General features: G+C 37.5%; 1 protein-coding gene across 2 annotated transcripts; it reads right to left on the bottom strand.

Moving 5' to 3' along the window:
* Positions 1 to 682: 682 nt before the first annotated feature.
* Positions 683 to 26,706, bottom strand: RHAG (Rh associated glycoprotein). Of its 2 annotated transcripts, XM_070418442.1 has the most exons (10): positions 26,520 to 26,706; positions 13,136 to 13,319; positions 12,386 to 12,536; positions 10,359 to 10,506; positions 9,940 to 10,106; positions 7,389 to 7,526; positions 6,436 to 6,557; positions 3,011 to 3,084; positions 2,694 to 2,767; positions 683 to 1,965 (listed from the first exon to the last, which is right to left on the bottom strand). In XM_070418442.1, the coding sequence occupies exons 1-10, from the start codon at positions 26,674 to 26,676 to the stop codon at positions 1,891 to 1,893; spliced, it is 1,290 nt and encodes a 429-aa protein (XP_070274543.1). In that variant the 5' UTR covers positions 26,677 to 26,706; the 3' UTR covers positions 683 to 1,890. The 2 variants fall into 2 exon arrangements, with proteins under 2 accessions (XP_070274543.1, XP_070274545.1); XM_070418444.1 differs by lacking the exons at positions 683 to 1,965; positions 2,694 to 2,767; positions 3,011 to 3,084 and adding an exon at positions 5,550 to 6,114.

Raw genomic sequence — 26,706 nt, 5'->3', positions numbered from 1 at the left:
TGGTGGGAGCCTCTCCCGCCTCCGCAGCAGCACTAAGGATGTCCCACTGCTGGCTTAGGCCTGCTCTCCATAGGAAGCAGACCTAAGCCGGCAGTCAGACATGCTCCGAGGGCTCCCAGACTGAGAGAGGATACAGGCCAGGCTGAGGGACTCCCCCACCCCCCAAGTGTGTGACTTTCGTGCACCGGACCTCTAGTGTTTAATAATTTGCTATGGTAATTTTTAATTTCTAGCATTCAGAAATTGAAGTTCTATTAATTACAACAAGGCTGTTTTCCTTAGTGATGCTTAGGTACATCCTGGAAAGATGCCAGGATACCAGAAATAGAAAAAAAAAATCTTAAAAACTTTCAGAAAGAAGAAAAATTTATTTTATTTTTCTAGAAATGATTTTATATGACTAAATATAATGATGTGTTACCTTTCCTAAAACTCAGTTCTTTAAAACTTATCCTATAAGACATTAATTTAATTTTTATAGTGAATACATAATAATGTAACAATTTATTTGGATGGATTATGGATTAAATATGATGAGTATGTGTGTGTGTGCATGTGTGTGTATGTGGTTGTTAATAAAATGAATTCCTATAACAAAAGAAACAAAGAAAGAAAGAAAGAAAGAAAGAAAGAAAGAAAGAACCAAAGACTAATGCTATATTTTATAATAATATTTAATTCATTCAAATTTTATACAAAATAGACTTTGGTCAGACAGCATGTGAGTCCTTTTGGCAAATAGTAAACATACAAAAAAGTTAAGCATAAGAATATTCAAGCAAAGACATAACATTACTAACTTTATCATTTTTTAAATCAAGAAAGCACTACCAAATGAATCATATTACTGTATTTCTAGTTTTTGAATCTGTACAGCGATCAATATATCATGTGTGTTTGCATGTATGTACATGTTTCTCCGGAGATTTGAGGGAGAAAGAGAGCAAGAGAGAACCAATTAGCTAAGTATGTAAATACCAAATCAAAGAGTAAAATAGATGGAGCTTCCTTACAGTCTTTTTTTTTTAAAGTACGTTTGAGAATTTATTAGTTTTTAATGAAGGCTAAATTTTATTTTATTTAAATAATTGTCTTTTATTCTGAATATGTCTACACCATTTTTGTGATGTCAGGCTTAACTTTTTACCTTAAGATGAAATAATGATAGTAGGTAGTTCTTTTTTGGTATCCTTTTTCATTAGATAAAAGCACTTGCAATTAAAACTAGTCTCTCAAGACATATTTCTTAAATAGATTCATGCATACATTATTGTTTCATTGGCTTTAGTTGTATAATCTTTGGGACTGAAGACATAGTAACTACATTTAAGAATATGATTAGAAAGTGTTGATTCTATGTAAACCTACTTCCATTGGGAATATATATGAATATGCATCAAATGTTCATCTTGTATCTACCCATTGGTCAAGAGTAGTCTTGACTATATATATATATATATATATATAGAGAGAGAGAGAGAGAGAGAGAGAGAGAATTGATTTCAGAGAGGAAGGGAGAGGGAAAGAGAGATAGAAACATCAATGATGAGAGAGAATCATTGACTGTCTGTCCCCTACGGGGGATTGAACCAGCAACCTGGGCATGTGCCCTGATCGGGAATCGAACCAGTGACCTCTTGGTTCCTAGGTTGATGCTCAACCACTGACCCACACTGGCCAGGCTTGACCATCTGCTTTATGAGTCATATGCCCTCAACTAAACAATCAGTGAATATCAAGAGAAAACACAACATTATGCTAAGACATTTTTACAATGAACATTTGAAGGTCAGGATCTTCCATTCTGGTCCATATTTTCGTTGAATGCTTTTTGTCTATTTAAACTTGATTCTAGATGAAGGAAAGGAAGCTGAGGCAGAGGAATGAAACTTAGAGTTCGGGTTCCAAGTGGTTGTGGCCATGATGTTCATGGAAATGATGGTCATGTTCTCTCCACCTAGGGACCTTGAAAGAAAACAAGGTTAGGACATTTTATAAGCTTCTTTCACTGGGCTTGTCAGAGATTACTACTGAAACAAGGTATTTTCTATAATTATTTTTCATGCTTAGAAAGAATAGGTTATAAAAATTGTTGGGGGAAAAAGAAAAGAACAAAAATATTTACCACACCCACCCTGACTGCATTCCCTTTTCCCAAGTCTGTTCTCCCCAGAAATCTTGCTGAACACACCCAAACATCTCTCACTCTTAAGCTTTGCAGAAATAATTTGGGAGAAAATTAGTTACAGTGGAATAAAGAGGTAGAAATCAGAGGATAGAAAGAGGCTGATGTTTTGTTATTCACAGAACCTCTTATTGTGAACTCACTGAGATTCTCCAACCTTTTATGTCCCACCAGCTTTTGCCTATGTTTCTGTATGTTATAAAATTTCATGCCCAGGGTCCCTATTATTTTAATGAGTAGGTTTTTAAATAATTCTCAGAGGAATGAAAGGACACTTGCTTCAGTCTTTTCTTCATCTAATATCTGCTTTGAAAAATGCCATAACTTCTGATTTTATCTGTCTGCACACATGGCCTTAATTTCTCTCTATCTAATGGGATTTCACTTAATTTCATCACACAAATGCACATACACACACACACACACACGCACACATCTAGGCTTGAGGTGAGCAAAACTCGCTAATGGAGTCATCATTCACATCCTTATTTAGAACAGTGCACAGTACCTCCCAAAAGACAGAATCATCGTAGCAGTTCTGGTCAGATGGCTGTCCCCAGATAGGTAACTTTAGAATTAAACCTGTGAAGGTGGGGAGAAAATAAGTCATGTTATGACACTGATGCTGATGAGGAAAACTTACCTGCATAGTAATTAAGTAAATATTTAAATTAAAGTAATTACTGGTATAAAAGCATCCCCTTGCACTTACATGACTGTTGTCAGAAGTTTAGTACATTTTCAAATTTACCAATCGATATGTTTATGGATAATCTATCATGCTGAGAGCATGAGCTACGGGGAAGTGTTTATTTTTATGCTGACCTGTGATCAGCCCTCCAACAAGGGCTGTTCCAATGGAAGAACCCAGAGCAGCTGCTTGCATGACTGGTGTAGACCTAGGAAGCAAAAAATAAAATAAAATAAAAATAAATTTAAAAATCTTGCTTTCTGTTATTATGATTATTGATTTTATTTTAGTTTTTCCATCCCCATTTATCCCCTCTACGACTTCTTCCACCTATACTAGTACCTCTCCACCCTGCAGTCACCACACTGTTTTCCATGTCCATGAGTTCTTTCTTTCTCTCTCTCCCTCTCTCCCTCTCTGAAATACTTGGTATCGGGTTTTGATACGTGATCTGATTCATTCAACAAGTATTCATTGAGCTTCTCATGCCAGTTTCTCTTCTAGGCACTGAGGATAGAGTATACAACAAATATGAACTTCAATCTCTCCTCACCCCATCCCAATAGCAACAATTACAATGAAATTAAAAAGTCAGTGAGGTCAAAAAAGCTCATTTTAGCAAATATTGTAGAGACAACTCATTAAAGACACTAACATATATCTTTATATGTCATCTTAGAAGTAGTTACCTTAAAATGAAATGTGTAAAAAAAATACTTCAACTTTGGAAATTAAAGACTGCAATAGTAAGCTATTGGAATGCATAAGGTGTTGTTACATGAATGACAAATGTACTAGGAATGTAGGAATCTCCTTAGCACATGCCTCTCTTAGCAGGCAATCACTAAACACTTTTTGAAAGATTGAAGAAGTGATTGTATGAAAGCAAACAACTGGAAAATGAGAGTGTGTTGGTGTTCCATCTCCATCATTCAAGGGAAAGATGCACTAAATTCAGATGTTTATTTATTTATTTATTTATTTATTTATTTAAAGGGTTTAAATATTTCTACTATATAAAAAATTATAGAAATAATACATAGTCATTGTAAAAATACTTTTAAAAACATTAATTAAAAAATAAGGGAAACTAATTTCCCTCAAATTTTACCAGTATAAAATATAAAACATGTAGTTTTATAAAATGCAATCTTATTATTATAATACTATATTATAATACTAATGTTCCCACTTCATATTATAATACTAATGTTCCCATTAGATCTCAATGTCTTTTTATGTCAGTAAATGTCATCTGGATCATAATTTTAGTTGCTACAGAGTATTACACGGTAGAAATGTACTATAATTATTCAACTATAGGTAGGATATTTGGATTGCTTTCAGTGTTTCATATATTTTTTAAATGCTGTGAGAATATATCCTCTTATGAACATTGTGAACTTGCCCAATAATTTCTCTAAAATGGAACTTATCTAGAAATGAGATTATTGGTAAAAGGTAATAAACTACACATGGGCTAATTCAAAATTGTACAATTTATGTCCCCATTTCTCTACTTTAACTACCATTCTGTATTGTCATTTGTTTAATCTTGTCAAATTAATAACTGAAGAATTGGTAACGTTTCCATCTGCATTTCTTTGATTACTAATGAGATTTAACATTTAATATATACTTATTTGTTTTACTTTCTTTTATTGTAAGTTTACCGTTAATTTTACCAGAATTTGCCAAGATCTTTTACAAGGTATTAAAAGATATATTTGATGAAAAGTGTCCCATGATAAAAATAAGCTTGAAAAACACTTGTTTAAAAAGAAGTTAACAGCATTATTAACTTCTCATTGTCCTATGATTACCAAGAAACCTGATTTGCACTTTAGTATTCTGAAGAGACACAATGTGGGTTAATAGTCTTGGCTCTTGGACTAAATATTTGAACTGGTGCACGGGGCGTGTGAGTTTTACCTACCTGAATGGGCCTTCCATAATTTCCCTCTTTACCACAACTCCTCCTGAGTAAATTGAGAAGTTGTTGCTAAACCTAGACCCAAGGAATACTAGACTCTCAACCTTGAAACCTACCCCAAATCTGGCCACCCAGTCAGACCCAGCTCAGGAGCCAGATAGACTGTTTTACTGCATCTGTGGGACTGGTCTAGGAATGATGCTCAATAATTCCTCTGTTCTTAATCATGAGGCACCTCTTTAGAGTGTTTGCAGTGTTTATACACTATAACCCTAGGAGTTGGACTCATTGATACATGCTTTTATCATGCTTGATTTAAAGCATTAAAACACTTTAGTTTTGGTCTTATCAGCCTGTTAGGTGCTGGAGAGAACTGAAATAATCTGTACATATTTTTGGAGATGTCTTCCAAATTTGTAAAAGGGGTAAAAAAATAAAACATACAGAAAACTCGGTCAAATATACAAATGGAAGAATGAAACATTTTGTCTGGTAGGAAATGTGAATAAGCAAGTTTTTTAAATATTTATTATTATTGGTCTCAACAGGGTTAAATTTTAATCTGTTAAAATTGAAGAGGTTTTTCTTTTCAAATTATGCAACTCTAGCTAGTAGTAACGTTGAGGCATTTTCTTTATTTTTATTTTTTTAAATTTATCTTTATTGTTGGAAGTATTACAGATGTCCCCCCTTTACTCCCCATTGACTCCCTCCATCCCACTCCCCCCTCAACCCCTCAAGCCTTGTCTTCACTATTGTCTGTCTTGAGACATTTTCAAACACACATTCGCCTTTTCTTCATGGTTTGAGTGGTCTTTAAAAATTGAGCATTTTGTTTTCTCCTTACTTGCTCTCTGACTGATCTGCACTCTGTGATCTTCCTAGTTGTTTGGCATGGATGATACTCATATCAAATTGCTTCAACACGGTTTCCTAAAAGTGACATCTGATGGCTTATGATATCATTTCCATGCTCCTGGATTTCATTGATAGCCATTCTTCTGGCCATTTAAATAAACACCTAGGCCCCCTTTGGGAAGAATCTACGTCTGCATGGGTTTTAGAGAACAAATGGTACAATTCTCTCATTTTACAGATGAGGATACAGAGCCAGAAGAGGATACAGGTTGGGTAACTTGTCAGAGGCCACATAACTAGTTAGTAGACAAGTTGGAGCCTCACTCCAGTGTTCCTGCTTCTCCAGATCCAACTGCTTTCCATGTTATGCTGACTCATTCTTGTTTGTGTGAGTTCCATGGAAACAACTGCTGAGCTCATCACGTATGCTCTATATGCCCCATTTTCCTGGGATCAAGTAAAAGAGTAAGCCTATTGTAATCTGATGGTGATGATCCAATTGCCCTATCTACTAGAAGACAGTGTCTATGGTATATACATTTAAATTAGCACTGTTAATTTACACACAAAAATACACACCATAAAACAAAACATTAATAATATTAACACATCTTCCAATGAATTCTATTCTCTTCAGTAAGGACAATACTTATAGCTTTGGCCTGGACTGCTAAAGAACAGGCTCTCTCATCACAGGATTTCACAGAGTGAGAGGAAACATTATTGGGTGGTGGGAAGGGAGGCAGGAAAATCCATTGTTTCACTCACGTGTCAGATGCTCCCAAGACCACTGCCACAATGCCTGCGAGGCCTCCTACCACACCAGGTAAGCCATGCAGGTTATGGACCCCACATGTATCATGGATCCTCAGTTTAGTAGCAAAAACTGGCTGAAATGGTAAAAAAGAGTAAAGCTTATTTCATTCAATATATAGGACTCTATAATTGAAATAAAAGATCATGCAGGAAACATTTTATCTATAGTCCATTTCTCCATCCATATCTAAAACCCACTTACAGTCCACTTCTCCATCCAGATCTAAAATCTACATAAGCCAAAGAATCTGTAAACATTGGTGGCAAAACTGTTCCTTTTAGTGTTTGGTGGATGGATTTGAAGGCAAGTGATTTGAACTCCTACTCCTTCTTACTTACTGATCTTATCCTAAATCCCCTTTTAATAAGTACAGAGTTCTTAATTATATAAAACAAACATCATCAACCAAAATAGAATGAGAGTCATAGAAGCATTGAACAGACTGTCCAGCCTATGAAGGAAGGCGGCGGGTGAGGGGGTTAGAGATCAACGAAAGGACTTGTATGCATGCATATGAGCATAACCAATGGATACAGACGGGGACGGGGGGTGAGGGCACATGCTGGGGGGTAGGGGTGACTTATGTAATACTTTAAACAATAAAGAATTTAAATAAAAAAACAAAACTTTAATGGTACTTTGGAAAGGAACACAGTACTTGACATTTAATCCTCCCAAGAGATAAATAACCAATATTGGATTCTTTCCAGCTACCCAAAAGAAGTCAGGACAGAGTGTAAACACTGGACACTAAGGTGTGAATGGGGCCTCTGACAGGAAGGCAAATGACTCGCAGCAAGGAGAGGTGCTTATGAAAGCAATTGTCATAGCTTTTCTCTGCTGGGGGGATGTGAGAAGATGATGGTGCAGAATCAACGTTTCACTTAGCATCTGTCATACTTACAGTCAGAAACTTAAATCCAAGTACGGAGACCATTCCTGCGATGCTCCCAATGATCATAGAAACGTATGGGTGGATCGCCATGTCCGCACAAGTGCCCACAGCAACGCCTCCAGCCAGGGTTGCATTCTGAATGTGTACCTGTAGGGAGCCCAGAAACATGAGTGGAGTGAGCTGAACAGGCAACGTTCAAGACTGAATGAATGGAGGACTCAGGGACCCCAGGGCACAATATTCAGTTGAAAAGACTAAGAATTATTTTTTAAATGAGTTTTTTTAATATATAATTACAGAAAGCCATTCTTCCAAACAGTTGACATGATATCTTTCTTGCCAGGGTTTCTTGGGAGTGTATGAGTAATCAGAGACCAGTGTGGGGAGGGATATGCAGAATAAAAGAACGTGTAGTGGAAGGGTGAGGAGTGAGCAAAGCAATTATCCTATCCAGGTTTTGCCTGTTGGTGCTGTTTGGGAACACATTCGTGGTTGTCATGAGCCAACAGAGGCCTGTGGCTGTTGTGTGCTTTCTGAGTCTCTGTAATTCCAGTATTTGAAGAGGGAATATAGAGACATTTAAAGGCACACATTCCACATGACAGACAACGGCTTTCCAAGTGTCATTGCACAGAGGACATGTGAGGATGGAGGAGAGTCGCCCATTTCTGTTTACCAGAATTCCTCAAGAAAATCTTATTCTTGCTACCTGGACGAGGAGGAAGGTCCGCAGTACTTTTAAAAGACAACAAGCCCGGCCAATGTGGGTTAGTGTTTGAGCATTGACCCAGGAACCAGGAGGTCACATTTCATTCCGGGTCAGGGCACATGCCCAGTTTGTGGGCTTGATCCCCAGTAGGGGGCATGCAGGAGACAGCCGATTGATGATTCTCTCTCATCATGGATGTTTCTATCTCTCCCTCTCCTTTCCTCTCTGAAATCAATAAAAACATATTTTAAAAAAGAGAACCACTTGCACATAATCCCCCCCCCCCCAATTTTCCTTCATGAAGCAATTTGTAGAGCATTGCTTGATAAAGGGACACTATTCTTTTCCTCCCTCCAGTTGGCAAAGAAAAGTGGCTGCTCTGAGGACCACTCCTTCACTGCCATTTCTCTAGCTCACAGGCAACAAAGTCAAAGGACCAACTTGGGGCATTAAAAAACGAGTTTTATTTATTTACTTTTAAAAATATTTTTATTGATTTTCAGAGAGACAGGAAACAGGAGGAAGAGAGAAAGAGAAATATCAATATGAGAGTGGAACATCGATTGTCTGCCTCCTACATGCCCCCTACCAAAGAGTTAGCCTGCAACCCAGGCATGTGCCCTGACCAGGAATCGAACTAGCAACCTTTTGGTGCATGGATGGTGCCCAACAAACTGAGCCACATGGGCCAGGGCAAAAATGCATTATTTTGAAATAATTTTAGACTATTTAGAAGTTGCAAAAATACTGCAGAGAGTTTCCATATATCCTTCACACAGTTCTCAAGATATTAACATCATACATAATCATAGCACTAGGAAATTAGCATTGCTATAATACTCTTAAAGGCCTTACTTGAACTCCCGTAGTTTTCCCACTTAATGTCATTTTTCTTTTTCAGAATTTTATTCTGGACCCCACATTGCATTTAATTGTTATTTTTTTGAGAGGAATATTTGCAGTTAGGAAAATAGAATCAACTTTCCTTCTCCACTCTCTTTTTGCTTCTCTTGACATGTCCTGTTTTAGATTTTCTAAGAACTTGGAGATAGCTTTATTAACAGTTAGCTTTATTAGTAGAGAAAAACCCTCAAATCTTTTATTTTTGCATGATGTTATTCGCTCCTAGACTGTAAGTTTCTTGATAACACTTTAATTTTCCAAAGTACCAATTTGATGAAGAAAAGAATGAACACTCTTCTCTTCAAAAGTGTTCTGGCAGCTTAGCAGAGACGCAGAAATGACCAACCATTCGTGTCACTTAGTGAAACTTCCATGAGGTTAAAGGGGAGCCTTTGCCACTCCAACATATGCTTTTCCTTGGGATGTTGTGTATTTTAAGTTGGCTCATTCTAAGAAATAAAAGGCTCAAGAAGAACCTTGAATCTTCCCAGTAGCTACAGAAAGAATTTAGATAGAGAATCTGGTCCAGGAAGGAAACCATGATCATTGATAACTATACTTTTAATATGAACTAGGTGTGATAGGTAGGGAGAAGCCCAGCAAGGCCTTTTTGCTCAGTCTTCTCTGTGTCCTATTCTTGAAGATGGTCCAATAAACATTTGTTTATCAAACATTTGCTTCTCCATCTCCATGTGAATTGCTTTCTTCTCCTTTGAAGTCCAAAGCACTATCCACTTTCCCCCTTAGTTCAAAATGACATATAAGTGTCAGCTGTCCCATTTGTCCTCAGATCACATAGTCATGTGGATCCCCACATGTACATACATAATTAAGTCTATTTTCTCCTGTTAATCTATCTTATGTCAATTTAATTCTTAGGCCATGCAGAAGAGCTCAGAGGGAAAAGAAGATGTTTTCCCTCCCCACAGGGGTTCATATGACACTCACCATATCGAGTTTGCCTCGGTGCTCAACGAGGCTGGAGAATGCATAGGCTGTGAGCACGCAGGCAGCAAGAGAGAAGTATGTGTTTACCACGGCCCTGTATTCTTTGTCTCCAGCTTCAGCGATGGCCGAATTAAAGCTGGGCCAAAATATCCATAAGAAAAGAGTCCCTGAAGTAAACCACAAAAAGAGATATTAGTTCTTAATATGAAAGACAATCCAGGAGAGGCGATTTGCTTTGGAGACAGATAATGTCTCTACTTTTAGGCTTAGTTGTCTAAGAGTTAGGAGGAGAGGCAGTGTAAACAAAAGTAGTATTCAGAGGTTGTTCCTCCATGAAGATCTTCACAGCTGTGTTGGAATTAACCTGCCCTCATGCCTGACCAAATAGACAAGAACCGAGCAAGTTCATCGCTACTCACCAATCATTGCAAACAAGTCCGAGTGGTACACAGACTCCTCATTGTCATGTCCCCGTCTCAGGCCTGGTCTATATAAGACGCCTGCTACAGCCAAGCCAAAGTAGGCCCCAAAGGCATGAATCGTCATCGATGCTCCAATATCAGTGGCCTGAAGGGGCAAAACATTCATGCAAAAGGTGAATCTGAATCTCACTACAGGAGGAAAGTCAATGAAAGGACTGCTTTATGGGTTTAGCAATAATAATAAAAAAAAAGTAGATCAAGAGAAAGAATTTGTCAGAGAAAAGGGGAGAAAGCAAGATAGTTAAATAGAAAACTATACAGGCTTTGGAGCCACATAGAACTGAATTTTAATCCTAGGTCAGGTACTTCCTTGTGATGTGGCTTTAGACAAATTACTATACTTCTCTGAATCTCAGGTTCTGTTAAATGGGCAAATATTACCTAGCTAGCATAAATGAGACCACATTTGTAAAGTACTCTGGTCCTTAGTGGGCACTCAATACATTTTAGGTTATGTTTCCAGGTTAGGGTGAGTCTCCGTGAAATATTATGCTTGCCTGTGATACAAAACAAAGATAATGTTTGCATTTACTTGACATTACAGATAAAACTCACTTAATTGCAATTTAAAGATGTGAAGCTTCATAAAGCCTAGGTTGCCCTACCAGTGTGCCTCAGTGGTTAAGCACTGATCCATGAACCAGGAGGTCTGGGTTGAATTCCCAGTCAGGGCACATCTCTGGGTTGTTGGCTTGATCCCCAGTGTGGGGTGTGCAGGGGGCATGCAGAAGGCAGCCGATTAATGATTCTCTCTCATGATTGATGTTTCTCTCTCTCCTTCTCCCTTTGTCTCTCTGAAATCAATAAAAATACATTTTTTTTTAAAAAAAAAGCCTGGGTCTTTCCCATATTTTTTTCACTCTGCTATGTGATGACATGAAAACCAGCCAGCCAGAGGTCTAAGATTCATTTGAATATATGTTAGGTCCCTTTTAGGATACTGTGTGGAATTGATCCAATGTTCTGCATTTCCTGCCCCTAGAGGGAAAGTTCAGAGTGCCAAACCCGAGGCATTGTTCTGTCCTTATGAAGATAGGAATATGATACTATATTAATTTACTTAAGATTTTCCTACTCAGTAGACTCCTATGTGCCATTCAGGTTCAGCTTAACTGTCATTTCCTCAGAAAGCCTTTCCTTGTCTCCCCAGTCTAAATTAGGTCTTTCAGTTACATTCTCTCATGACCCCCTCTACTTATTTTTTCATCCTATGTATTATAATTTATAGTAATATTTGTGTGTGTGTTTGCATGCACACATGCACACAATATGCACATGCTTGTGAGTGGGTCAGGGAATGTATGATTGTTTGTTTGATGTCTGTCTCTCCAATTATATTGTAAATTCTGTAATGACAGGGACCTTAACTATTTTGCTTGTCACGGAAGCACCAACACATGACACCTAGAAAGTTGTCAAAATAATTGCTGTTGAATTAAATGTTCAATAGAAGCATACACAGCCTGTTGAAGAGTGCCCAGAAATATTCTATTTCTAATTCTTGGGCTACTCAATGATATTTTTATGGAGAAGAAGAAATTTGACCTAGGCCTTAACAAAAGACTTAGGAAAGGCTATTCACCTAGTAGTTGAGAAAGAAATAGGAATTGATTGTTGGTAGGAAATATAATGCAATAAGAAGAGCTTGGGAGTTAGACAAATCTGGGTTTGAATTTAGATTCCAGCAAGTCATTTAGTATCTGTGCTCATGATTGTTTGTTTTTCTTCTTATGTAAATATTAACAAAAACAACACCTACCTTATAGCATTGTGATGACAAAACGAGACATGTCTACAAAACTCCTGGTTCACAGTAGGCACTCAAATAAATGAGCACTGTTTTTACTATTTTCTGTGATATAATTCTTGCCAGGGTCTGTCCCTGCATAGAGTGGGCATCCATTATGTGTTGTGACCACAAACCATGTCCAAAGTTAGGTAAGTATAAATCTGCTAACACGCACCTTAAATATCTCAGCAACCAGATGTTCATTACCAGCAAAGACAGCTATTTCTATGATTGTCATGATCAGCATTTGGAGTGGACTTATTTTCCCCAGGACAGCTCCAAAAGAAATCAGAACTGTGGCTGTACTGAAATCTGCATTTATCATGCTAAGGGAAAGAGAAAGAATACATGAAAGAATAATGCAAATCCCAAATAAAACTGTGAGTTGTAATAAACTATAGCATCACCTTACCCAGAATGCAAGGCCCTTCTCCACGCCAGTCCTTATCAGTCACTAGTCCCAGGCCTGCTGTTGGCCCCTCCCACTTCCTAACCCTTCCTCTCTTCCATTCACTGTACACTCCTTAGTCACTCTAACATTTCCTTTATTTTAACGTACCTGATCTTTATCTCATTTAGGGTTTTACTTTATTTTTGTTGATCTGATAAATGACCTATTTTCTAGAGTATTTGCATTTCAAAAATAACCTTAGAAAAATGACTAATGGTAGATTTGTGTACCCTGTAGCTGAGATGAAAAGAATCATAATTTTATGCCCTTAAAGTCAGACCAGAGAAGACATAGACATTCATGTATGATCCAGCTCAGTAGAGCAAGACATAGATTTGCCTCCTTGGATCCCAACCATCTTCTATTGTGTAAGGCAGACAATTTGCCTGCTAGCTCAGAGACTGGCTGTCAAGAGGCTAAGCAGAGAAACAATTGCTCTGAAAACACAATGTTTGAAAAGTAAAAAATGCCTACTTTTTTATTCCAATGTGGATTTTATGTCCATGGCTGTGCAGGATCCCCTGCATAAGAGTGCCCCATTGGAGGCCCAGAGCAGCAATCAGTAGGTTGATGCCCACACTGCTGAAGCCATATTTCTTCAGGAAAGTCATGAGGAAGCCAAACCCAACAAATATCATAACATGCACATCTTGGAACACTGCAAAAAAGCAAAGGGGAGAAATTTGCATTAGGGGAGCACAAAGGAAGTGTTATATCATAGAATATCCCATTTATTTAATGCGACAGCCTTTGTGCAAGACACTGTAAAGGGAGAACATTAACTGGGCAGCTAAAGGCTGGTTCCAATGGCAATCATGAGACCCTGGGCAAGTTATTCAGTGTTTGAGCCTTTTCTTGGAACATTGTGTAGTATCATAGTGTGTTCTTCATCCTCTCCATGAAGAGTTTCCCTTTACCTGTCCCCTGAAGAAATCTTTACAAAGCACAGTGCAAGCATCACTCCCCTCTTGTAGGTTTTCCCATAACTACAAGGGAAAATTAATATTTTCTAGTGTCTTTCACACAGCTTTTTGTATATACTTCAGCTTTAGCACCAGTCGCATTGTATTGGCATTTATTTAGCACGTGTCACACTGTAATAGGTGGTCAATGAGGGGTCCTTCTGCACTATATAGTGAGTTTCCTTATTGAAGAGATTAGGACATATTCACCCATTACTCCCCAGAGTTTGCTATAAAAGCCTGCATATAATAAAAAAGGCAATAATGATTAAATGAATGAGCTAGTCTCCATTTATCAAATGTGTATAAATAATACTATCAAATCTTACCAAATCACTATTTGAGTCAAATGAGATGATGTGTTTGTTAGCAATTTCTAAACTGATGTAAGGAAGGCTGTATCTTTCGGGGAAGCAAATACTGGACTTGGTATCTGGAGATGTAGGCTCCAGTTCCCAAATTCTATCACATGATTGTGTGACCTTGGGCAAGTCATTTATTTTCTGTGGGCGTCAGTGTTCTCATCTGCAATACTGAAAAGATCCTGTTTCACAGAGTGACTGTGAGTGGGATAACCCTCTGTGGGAGGGAGTATCAGTAATGCGCCATATAAATGAAGCACATGACTAAATGTGAGATTGTAAAAACACAGGCCTTTTCCTCCAGAAATTTACAGCTTAGTTGGTGAGACATATATTTGGTAGAACCATATGATATTGTCATTTTTACATTCAACTTACCAATGAAAGTTCGACTATTGGCAATTTCTTATGGTTCAACTCCATAGATACACAAAGCAAATTAAGACCAAACTGGGAACAAATATAAAACCAGAGCTAAATTAAACATGTAAGTGTTGAATTAATATTAACCACTGTGGCCTGATGTTTAAGTGCAAATAGGCATGAGGGTGGACATGCCTAGAAGCTGTATCTCAAAGGAACCTGACGTTAGGATCCAATTAATTTACCCAAAGGGTGGACACAGGATTTCAATTCAGGCCTGATGACACCTACTCCTCCATGCATGGAGCACTGTGGGGTGTAAGGATAACCAAGGCAGAGTCTTGGCCTCGCCGGCACTCAGAGACCTGCTACTACCTCTTGCCTCTTCTACCTCTGTTCTCCCATCAGGCTTAGCCCACGGTGAGCTTAGGGTGGGAGACGATGACCCTAGGGTCTATCTCCTGCAGGAGAGGCTCTGATGCACTGGGCAGATTCCCCACTTAGAACTGAAAGATTTATTCCTTCCTTTTCCCTCACCGTAGGAAGTGCTGCTAGATGATAGCCCCAAGCTCTCAATTCTCTTGTCAATGTCACAGTCCTTTCCTAGGGTAGCCTGTGCCCAATGACTAATTCACGTGAGCATCGCCTGCCTCAGGAAAGGACCACCTGTACACCTCCTGTTAGCTCATCCTAGTCTCAGAGTTTCCTGTGGGGTCAGCTGAAGCTGCACCTCTCTCTGCTCAAACCCTCCTGCTACAGGTGTGGATCCTTAAGGCATTCCCTAAGAAATCTCTTTCAGGCTAACGTCTGTCTTTGAATTTGTTTCTTGAGGAACCCAATCTGCAGCATCTTCCCTATGGGCTTCACTCCCCACCCCCGACTCCACAGAACTTTCCTGACTTTCTCCCCTACACAACTTGTATACCCCATTTATTTGAAACGTTGCCAATTAAATCCAACAAACTAATCTGTGGTATTGATCACACCCAGATGTGGATAAAGAGCCTAGCTTTCCTAAGGTTCCCAACATTTAAAAAGGACCCCTGGAGGCCTGGGAACTTAATATCAAGTATTACTCTATTGCAAATAACAGAATAGACATCATAGATTAAGTCACTAGGGTCCTTTGCTGATCTCGCAGCTTGTCTGTTTAGTATGAGTGCAGCAAATGTTCACATAAAGAGACTGAGAAACCAGGCCAGTCTTTCATGATCCAGGCACACTTTATTGTCACTCATGCTTTTGATCCCATGCACACATTGAGACTTTGGCCATTTCGTTGTTCCTTGGAGACCCCTCCCTGGAGAGACAGGATGAGGAGGGTGAGAAAGGAAACAATCGATCTCTGGGAATCATCCCTGGTCAGCAGCTTTGAGGAAAGACCCAGAGGAGAATGCTGCAGTTTTTACCTGCTGCTGGACATCTGTCACCTAACATCAACTTGTTTGATTTTTGAAGTATGGGCGACCATATACACTCCTCTTTCTTTACAAGTTGTTTTTCCGCCATTTATTTTGTTTATGTAGACATTTAATATAGATCATCAACTAAGTTGGAGAACAAACTAAGTTAATATACCTTAGTACATAGCTTATTCTCTGGCTTTACTAAGTCTTTCGTGGACAATTTTTCCTCCTTAAAGGAAGGTTTCGTTTACATGAAGTCCAAATTGTCTCTCAACTCCACAATTTGTTTACAGCTACAGATAGAACAAAAATAAGAAACCAGTTCTATTGACTTCACTGTTGTTTTTTAATTACACAAAGTTATTTTCCTGAACATCCTTTGCTTTTTTAAAAAAATTAGAGAGTACTCTTGTTCTTCCTGTGATATACCCATTTTCTTTTATTTTTCAAATATTTTTATTGACTTTTGGAGAGTCAGGAAGGGAGAGGGACAGAGAGAGATAAACATCTATGTGAGAGCGGAACATGGATCGGCTGCCTCCTGCATGCTCCCCATTAGGGGATCAAGACTACAACTGGAGCATGCATCCTGACTAGGAATCCAACCCAGCAATCCTTTGGTGTACAGGACAATGCTCAGCCAACTGAGCCACACAGGCCAGGGCATGATTTTAAAGCAAGCAGTAACCAACTATTGAAAAAAACCTGTTTTATATGATTTTGTAATGGTGCACACTGGTAGCAATAATTTTTCAGATTCTGTCCCCATCCCCCTTTGATGGAAAACCAGACCTTTTCTATAGAGGGAGGAATTTCTCATATTAACTGTGCTCCAATATTTTCCCCCCTCTAATCTAATTCTTGTTACTGCTTTCTTCTACAAGGGGGCTTAAGAACTCATCTATTTTGTTGCTAAAGAGAGCTAACAAAGTTGTGAAAGCTCTCGACAGATAATGATTCTATATAAAATATATGGATTAAAAGGTTTATAAATAATTATGATAATGTATTATCTTTCATTCTTCTATAAGATTCTGTGGGTTGGGACTAGGAATAGGGCCACAAGTTTAGTTTTCTGGTGCAAGACTTCCATTAAAGGAATAAAGAACCTTCTTCATAGAGGAAAAAAAAGGAATTTCCTTAGTGGTTTGAATGTGAAGTCTTCTGACAGGTCTAAGAATTGCCAAGACATATCTACATCAGATATTCTCAATCAGAGGTGATTTTAGCCTCCAAAATAAATTTGGAAATGTCTGTTGTTTCTGTTCTACCTTACTTCCATGTTTGTTCTGCAATAGGATATCTTACAAGCCCTGATAACGTAACATGTTTAAAATGCAACTGATTATTCCAACTCACCTCTGCCATCACTGACTGCCAGACAAAATGAAATGGAACCCTTCTTTTCCTCTATTTCCTGTGTATGCCTGCTGCCTACAATATCCTCCCCATCCCACACCCAAAACTTCTTTACCTGGCCAACCAGATACTCTACACAGTATTACCAGACCCGGCTGTAACACTGTGCATGTCCTCTTATTTTATGTCATTTGTTTATGCGTCTACCTGTTTTGTTACTCTATGTGCTCGCCTATTATTTATTCAGATAGACAACTGAGCCAGCACTGCCAGTTAGGCACTCTTTCAGGAGAAAGTGAGTGCAAGTCTGAAGGTCAAAATCATGAGGTTCTTGTCCATGATAGACCCCTGCAGAAAGTCTGGCATGTGTAGCTTTTCAGGAAATGCCTATTATGTGTGAATAAATGGACCACTGGTGAGGGCCACTGAGAATTGATCTAATTGGGACTATAGGACTTTATTCAGAAACTAGAGGCCCAGTGCAGGGTGGGTCCCTCAGCCCAACCTACACCCTCTCCAATCTGGGAGCCCTGACGGCTTAGGCCCACTCCCCATGGTTCTCTGCTCTCTGCGGGGCCTGGCTGCTCCACGCCCGCTGCCCAGAGGCTATCAGCGGCCCAGAGGCCCTCCACAGCTGGGGCGGGATGCTTGCCTCATCGCTGCGGTGATGAAGTAAGTATTCTGCCAGGCTGCTCACTCTGCCTGCTCTCAGCGGCCACCCCACCATGATTGGGGGACTCCGGCGGGGCTGAGGGGACTGGGTGCCGCCATCTTGTGGCTATGGACACCACCATCTTTGTGATGGAGTGATGGTTAATTTGCATATAACCCTTTTATTAGATAGGATATCGTTTTTCTGAATCAAGTGTTAAAAACTATCCAGCTCACTTTCTAGTTAGGCATTTGTTAGCTTTCTTGTTATATTTTGTTTTTCAGTGGTTGAGGGTCAACAAGGTGTTTGCAAACACATAGCTTTTTGCTCTTAGTGAGTTCCAATCTTTGAGCCATTGGGATTGTATTCTGAACTCTTTTCTCAGAGAATAGTATCCTGAAGATAGAATCTTTCCTTCTCCACCTGCCAAATATTTTAATTTCACATATTTCAAATATTTAGAAAAATAATATAATGAACACTATACTATTCATCTAGATTTATCAATTATAAATATTTTCTTCAGGTTTACATGTATGTATTCTTATAAGCCATTTGAAAGTCATTTTGCTCCAAACAACCAATATGAATCTCTTAAGCAAAAGGACATTCTCATAAATAACCACAATATTATTCTCACATCCAAAAAATACCATATTGATACAATTATATCATCTAATATAGAATCTATATTTAAATTTCTCAAGCTGTCCCAACTTGTCCTTTTATAGGATTTTTTGACCCATTATCCATTCAAATTTCATACAGTTTCTTTGTCACATGTCTTTAAACTCTTAATTTAGATCAGTTTTCTCACATGCTTTTTACTGGTCATGAAGTTTTGTCTTTTATGTAGCACTAGTGGCCCAGTGCACTAATTCATGCACATTGAAAGGAAATTAGTTAGAAGATATATTTAATATTGCTATTTGCCCTTTATCTATAGTAGAAGTGTCAACCAAATTCACAATTGACAATGGCAGATCAAAACACACTCATGTGATTGGCACTAGCGAGAGCTCTATATGTATCATGCATGCGCAAGTTAACTTAGCCATATATATATATATGGCTATATATATATATATGGCTATATATATATATATATATATATATATATATATGGCTATATATATATATATGGCTTTATATATATATATATATATATAAACTTGCTTAATTAGATCTGCTTTCTGATGTAGCTAAACTTTTTTCAGCCCAGTGAAGCACCCCAACTTCTCTTTCAAGTAATTGTCAGCAACACAGAAATAAATATCAACATGGAGCAGATTATTATTGTAGATCACTCAGGGAGAACAAAGGGTAAAATGTTTAACTGCAGCAGTGTTTGACTATATTCTGCGGAGTAAGAAAACCTGAAGTCATTTTCAAAGTCCACCATTTCTTACTTCTTTTCAGTCGGGTCAAGTTTCTAAGCTTTCTAAATCTCCATTTTCTGGCTAATGAAAAGAAAATAGGATTCCACCGAGTCTCCTATCTACCTACTCCAGGACTTCTGTGAGGATCAAATGAGATGAGGCATGGAAAAATGCTTCACAGACACTTAGTTAAAGTGTAAATGTTTTAACCTGGCTATAAAGCAAGTTGTGTTCCTGGGCTGAAGAAACTGCAAGGAGGCTAGTTGCTAGGGAGAGGAAGCTGGGTGTTGCTACGTGACATAATTACCCGGATGGACACTTAGCATATTAGTCTTTTATATATATAGACTAGAGGCCCAGTGCATGGATTTGTGTACTGGTGGGGTCCCTTGGCCTGGCCTGTGCCCTCTTGCAATCTGGGACCCCTCAGGGTATGTCAGACAGCCAGTATTAAACCAATCCCCACAGGCCAGGCTGAGGGACACCGCCGGTACATGATTGGGGCCAGAGAGGGACCATGGGAGGGCTCCAGGGTGTGTCCAGCCCAACTAACCCAGTCCCAATCAGCTGGACCCCAGCAGCAAGCTAACCTACTGGTCAAAGTGTCTGTCCCTTGGTGGTCAGTGCACATCATAGCAACTGGTCGAACGGTTGAATGAAGGGTCAGACACTTTGCATATTAGGCTTTTATTATATAGGATGTCTCACAGTTTGCATTTGTTTGATTGCTTCACTATAATTAGATTCAACAAAATGTTTTGGTAGGAATGTGATACAAGTGGTATTATGTAGTTCCCATTTTATCACACCAGGTGACACATAATTCCTTTATCCTGTTACTGTGATGGTAAGTTTGAGCACTTGGTTAAGTTTGTTCTGGGAGATCATTTCCTTATGAATGTACTTTTTGCCCTCTAATCAATATGTAATCTCTGGCCTTCCGGGGCATGGTTTAGTAGTTGAGCATTGACCTATAAACCAGGATATTATAGTTTGATTCCCGGTCAGGGCACATGTCCAGGTTGCAGTCTTGATCCACTTTGAGGGGCATGCAGGAGGCAGCCAGTCAATGGTTATCTCCCATCATTGATGTTTCTATCTCTCTTTCCCTCTCCCTTCCTCTCTAAAATCAATAAAAACATATTTAAAAAAATAAATAAGTAATCTCTGGGGTAATTCTTTCAGACCATGTATTCTCCAATAACTCTTCACCTAATGGTTTTAGCAGCCATTGATAAAATATGCTGGAATCAATTATTACATTTTTATTACAACATGATAATTTTCTATATCTATTACTTCAATTAAATGAATTAGTTGGCATTCTTCTGTAAAAAAAACAAACGAACAAAAAAAAAAACTTCTTCCTTCTCCCCTACTTCTCGTTAAGGAATACATCTATGAGCTCCTTGTTTGTCTCAATTTGTCACATCATTATTATTTTTAATATCCTGTTTATTCCTAATTTGTGTAGTTGGTGCTCCTTCAAGAAGGACACTGTTTTCTTTTGACATATCCCCATCCCATTAGCCTTTATGTACTTGGCCTACCTTGTGCTGTCTTTACCCTGACCTGGAACTAGCAATTTCTCCAAAGAGCTGCTGAGTGGGGAACAGTATGTAAAAACCAAAATTTGGGTTCTATTTGTGCTTTTGCTTTTTTTTTTTTAAGTAGACAAAACTATTCAATTCAAAGGCAACACACAGGGACCTAGTGGAGGCTGGTATCTTATTATAAAGTCATAAACCACATATAGTATGTTAATATAGGCACTGTGACAATTCTAGGTAATATTTAGAATGGCAGCAATTTCCTAGGAATTTTTTTCACTGCATAAATGAGTTACCCTTTGCCTGAAACATACATCTAAATTTGCTAAATCGCCGTAACCGGTTTGGCTCAGTGGATAGAGCGTCGGTCTGCGGACTGAAAGGTCCCGGGTTCGATCCGGTCAAGGGCATGTACCTTGGTTGCGGGCACATCTCCAGTAGGAAGTGTGCAGGAGGCAGCTGATCGATGTTTCTCTCTCATCGATGTTTCTAACTCCCTATCTCTCTCCTTTCCTCTCTGTAAAAAATCAATAAAATATATATTAAAAAAATAAATAAAAATAAATAAATTTGCTAAATCTTTTGATAACAAATGAACTGAATGATATCTGAATAAATATAGGAACAAAGTCTTAGATGTAGACTTAAAAACAAATAATTGTATTTAATCCATTGTTAATATAAAAATTCACAAAATAGTTTCTATTGCTATGTACACCTTTTTCTAGTTTACCTATATCTAACATGGTTACCAAAATGTAATTTGCAGGTATTAGGGGTCTGATAGATTAAAATTATTGCATGTAATTCTAAGATGTTATTTGCCTTTTTCAGTGTATTGGTATTGCCATAGATGGTGAAACATAATGGCATGTAAAATTATTAGCATTTTAGCATGAATAAAAGAAGTGCCACCAAACTGTACAAGTAGTCATGGGATTTTTTTTTTTTACTACCACACACTTGCAGGGAGGAAAAAATCTAGTTTTTCTTAATAATTCCTCGATGAAGCAATAAAAATTGTTCATTTTAATTATTGACTTTCTCATGCATGTCTTTTTAATATTATCTATGAATCTGTATGCTGAAATGCAGTTACACACAAAGTACTACTGAAACTTGATGGTTTTCTGAGAACAAAAGGCACTTTTGTTATTGTCGGAGTTACAAATGAAATGAGCACCTTTTTCAGGGAATTCCATTTTTACTTAGAACAAAGACTGACGTAGACTATGATTTTTCAGATAGGTATTGATTTTTCCTGAAAAATTAATGAAGTAAGGCTATCATTTCGATGAAAAAAATGACAGTATTTGTTGCCAGGAATACTGACTGAATTTTTAAACATATAGAGTTCTGGAAAGTTTGTGTCTGTCACTTACAAGCTTATTAGCTTTCTAATACTTCCCTAGGGTTTCCTGATGAGATTATTGATGTTATTAATAAGTATACTTAAAAAATAGTATGGATGAAATATGTCAATGTTTGGAATACCTGCATAGCCATGAATTAATATTTTTCTTATGAACAATATAGAATGTTATAAGATCACCCATAGGTAAAAGATCCATTCAAAGCGCAAGATAGACCCATGTACTTTAATATAATAAAGTACCAAAAGATCATTAATATAGTTTACTGTCTCATAGGCATCACTGTGTTTGTAGAATCTCTAATAAAATGTTAACAGGCCTCAACAGGCTTTCTTCTTAAACTTTACTTTTCTCCAGTCTGTGTACATGTTAGCAAAGATTAGCTGACAATCATGGTCAAGCTTTATTCCTTGTCAAATTATTTGCCTCAACAGAGTGACCAACACTTTGCTAGATGCCATGGCAGCCAAAGAGCATCCAGTAGAGCTAATTTCTCAAATGTGTATCTCGGGTTATTCACGACATGAAGCATGCCATTCATGAGTGCCATACATTCCATGGTTGTGCCCTGGGATGAATGCTAATCCCAGGCCTGTGTAAGCAACATCATTTTTTAAAAATTATTATTCACAAAAGCCCAGCAGTATGCAAGGAAATGAGAGAGACATATCTGATTGAATTTGTTTAAAATACAAATATCTTACTTTACTCATTTGTGAAAAACTCGTAAGTTCTACCACATTACAATTGAGAACAGTTGAAATACACTGTGAACCCGGCTGGCATAGCTCAGTGGTTGAGCGTCAACCTATGAACTAGAAGGTCACGGTTCGATTCCCGGTTAGGGCACATGCTCAGGTTGCAGGCTTGATCCCCAATGTGGGGTGTGCAGGAGGCAGCTGATGAATGATTCTCTTTCATCATTGATGTTTCTATCTCTCTCTCCCTCTTCCTTCCTCTCTAAAATCAGTAAAAATATCTTTTCAAAAAGAGAAAAGAAATACACTGTGAGCTTCTTAGGCAGAGACTGACCTCTCTGTTTGAGTCCCTGCACCTGGCACAGTGTGTGGCTCCAGGAGGCACCCCAAAACATCTGTTGACTTGAACATTGCCTCTTAATGAGTTCATATTTAATAATCTTCTCTCCAACGACATGCTGTTCCACAAGTTTTGTGCAAATTCATTGTTTAAAATGTAGGAAAAAAATATACATGTGCAACCACAATCATGTAGTTCCTAGGGCTATTCTACACAATATTTTAACCAGGGATAATATAGCTGACCTGGAAGATTAGCATTAGCCATAATTTGATGTTTCCTTTAAAGGGTGAAAGGAATCCTGCCTTTCATATCATTTTAGATTCCTCTCTTTTTGTTGTCATGTTTGACACAGCTGATATATTAGAAAATCCTGCCTGCTACACTTTCAATTATAGCTAACATTTGACCATTTCTCAGTACTTGCTCCGCTACCACCTTGGTGAAGACTGCTATCATGTCTCTGCTGGGTGACTGGACTGGTTTCCTAATATGTCTTTCTACTCATCTCTGTCAGCCCCTGCAATCTATTCTCTACTTAACAGCCAGAAGAAAGATTTAAAACCCAAGTCACAACAGTTCCTCCTCTCAAAGTCCTCCAGTGGCTTCTCAACTCACTCAGAATAAAAACAAAGAATGCAAAATGCTCAAGCAGCACCCAGGCTCTCACACCTCTGACTATTGTCTCCACTTGCTCATTACATATATTAAATACCCCAGTGCCTTTGCACGTGCAGTTTCTTCCACATAAAATGTCCTTGTCTAAATATCTAGTATATGGCTTACTCTCTTGCTTCTTTTAGTTTTATTTACTGTCACTTTAAAGCAAAAAGAACTATCTAGACCAGCGATTTTCAACCCTTTTCATCTCATGGCACACATAAGTAATTACTAAAATTCTGTGGCATACCAAAAAACAAATATTTTACCAATGTGACAAAAAATAGGTATAATATTGATTGATTTACAAAAAGATAATAGTAATTACATATTATTTTTTATCCAAAGTAACTTTAAAAAAATCAATGTCTATAAATGTATTTAAGAATTTCTGGTACCAAGAACCAGATGCAATCTTATTACATATCATGACCAATAAGACGCAACTCTATTATATGACCAATATATTTATGGTTCAAGACATGGCATTAACACCTGACAGCTCTTGTTCTGTTGAGCACTGTAACTTTTAAAATTTAACAATCTAAAGGAAAAAGAGGTCAGGTATTGCATATTTTAAAAAGTTTTGTGGTACACCAGTATGCAGTGGCACACCAGTTGAAAATTGCTGATCTACATTATACATTAACTGCCTATCTCAACCAGCTTTCTCATTTAAACCACAGGACAATAAGACAATTTAAGTGACTATTTTATAATTCTCTCAAGAACATTACAGGATTGGCATCATTCTAGATGCATATGATAGAAGTTAATTAATGGCAAACAATGGTAGCTTGGCCTATTACGACTTACTTCTTTCACATCACCCTGGTTGTGAAAGGCTGAAAAGACATCCTCCCTTGTCCATATGTATCTATGTCATTAATATTGCTTCATTTATTGCTGTGGTATTTTATTACCATCTAAATGTGAGCATATGTATGTGTACATATATAAATTAAAAATAAGTATTTTTATAAATATCAATATATATATATATATATATATATATATATATTTGTATGTTTATAGTCGGTCTTCCTGGAATATAAACTTCATAAGGGCATGAACATTGCCTACTTTGTTTTGTTTTATTCACTTCCTAGAGCCTAGAGCTCTGAAGATTGTCTTACAAGAATTGGGAGCTTAATAAATATTTCCTTAATAAATCATGAAATGAATTAATTTTCATTGTTTTGCAAGCAGAGTATAAGGGTGACATGATTGCTAAGCAACTGACAAAATGAGCATATTTAGTCATTCTCTCCAACTTGTTTTTTACCCTCAAATTTTGAATTGAAGTTTTACGTAGGAAATTTTGACGCTGGAACTTAGAGAATTCAGCTTGAATTATGCAAATTATGAGGCTCTCAATAACACTTTTATTTAAATAACACTCATCTTAGATCATAGTTTGGCATTTTATCTGGTATATTTTGTTTACATGTGGACCAGATAGCAGAGTTTTAGAATAAAGAGATCATATTTCTTTTATCTTGAATAAGTTTGCTGTAGCACATGCTTGGTATGAAATAAAAACATTTATTAGATAAATAAGTTAAATGTACAAAAGCATGTAGATTTGAACAGACTTTTGATTTGTGTTTATTTTCTAGCTTGAAAATTATGAAATTATTTGATCAAGAACCTCCTTAGACATCTATATAATGTACATAGAACTAGACTTGGAGTCTGACTCTCCAACTTATGGCTCTAACTCTTAACTTGCAATTGTGCATTTCAGCTGAGTCATGTAGCTCTAGATCATTTCTACATGAGAATACTCCCCACTTTAAAAACTCCTTCAAAATGTATATAAATGAGTAAACAAATGTCAAATTGTTTCTTAAAAGCTTACACGGTTTTTAATAAAACTAAAATAGGCATTGCTAACATTTTAAATAATTTAGCTGTTTAAAATTGTTTCAGCCTCATTTTAAAAATAAACAATCTAGATAAGGGAAATATATTGCCACTGCCTTTCATGGTTACTGAGGTATCAAACAGGCCTGCTTCTTCATAGGCCATCAGTGTATGTATGGTAGCAATTGTCATATTAACTATTTCATAGCTTGCTCTTCCAAACTTGAGACTAAATTCATTCTTTCCTCTGTCACCATTTTCAGGGAAGGATTCTGCTTTTAAAATGTTAGGTGTTCACAATTTTCATCTCAAAGAAACAAACTTCCTTCCTTTCAGCATATTATAAAACCATAAGCACATTCATTTCAATTAAAGCTCTATTTATATCCTATATGACCCTAAATGACTACTTCTTATATCTTAGGGCCCCCACATGAAATCCTGGCTGCTCTTCAAAATACTCCAATTTGTTTCTACTCTCTCTCTTCCAAAGTTCCTTTTTATTTATTTATTTATTTATTTATTTTTATTATTATTATTATTTTTTTTTGGTGGGAAGTGATATTTTTATACTGTGCAGAACTAATGAATAATTCAAAGGAAAAATAAGGTCATTTAGCCACGGGTAGGCAACACAAAAGTTTATCAATTATTTTAATTTGTAGCTTCTTGTTTTGATATTTTATTAGACACATATTCTACCCAAACACCGTAATTACAGAGACCAGATGCCACAGCATAGACTTATAATACCCTTAGTACTTACAACTATCACATAATTCTATGAGGGGCTCCAATGTGGAGCTCAAGTGGCTACAGTATTCAAAAATTTCACATTCTGAAAACCCAAAGAACCTAAAATGTGTAAGAAGTAGATTGCCTACTCACGAGGGTATAACTCAGAGAATCTGTCCACATCTGTTGAATTGGAGCTGCGGAGCGGCTGGCGAATATTCTGATCCGTTTCATACTGAACAAATAATCCAAATAAAACAATCATGGCAACCTCCAGGCCAATGGCCATGAGAGGGAATTTGAACCTCATGTTTGTGGCAAAGGACAGAGGCACACTGTG

The sequence above is a fragment of the Myotis yumanensis genome, unplaced genomic scaffold (assembly GCF_028538775.1).
Source record: "Myotis yumanensis isolate MYYU_CA2020_CCGP unplaced genomic scaffold, mMyoYum1.0.hap1 SCAF_6, whole genome shotgun sequence".
NCBI classification, from domain to species: Eukaryota; Metazoa; Chordata; class Mammalia; order Chiroptera; family Vespertilionidae; genus Myotis; species Myotis yumanensis.
The sequence above is the reverse complement of the archived record's forward strand: the minus strand, read 5'-3'. Positions and strand labels throughout refer to the sequence as shown.

Excerpts from the sequence above, each read along its gene's own strand:
- RHAG (XM_070418442.1), bottom strand. The coding sequence starts at position 26,676 with ATGAGGTTCAAATTCCCTCTCATGGCCATTGGCCTGGAGGTTGCCATG. Across the intron at positions 12,537-13,135 it reads ATCCACATTGGAATAAAAAA|CATGATAAATGCAGATTTCA; the intron begins GTAGGCATTTTT and ends TCTTTCCCTTAG. Across the intron at positions 3,085-6,435 it reads GTCTTGGGAGCATCTGACAC|GTCTACACCAGTCATGCAAG; the intron begins GTGAGTGAAACA and ends TTTGCTTCCTAG.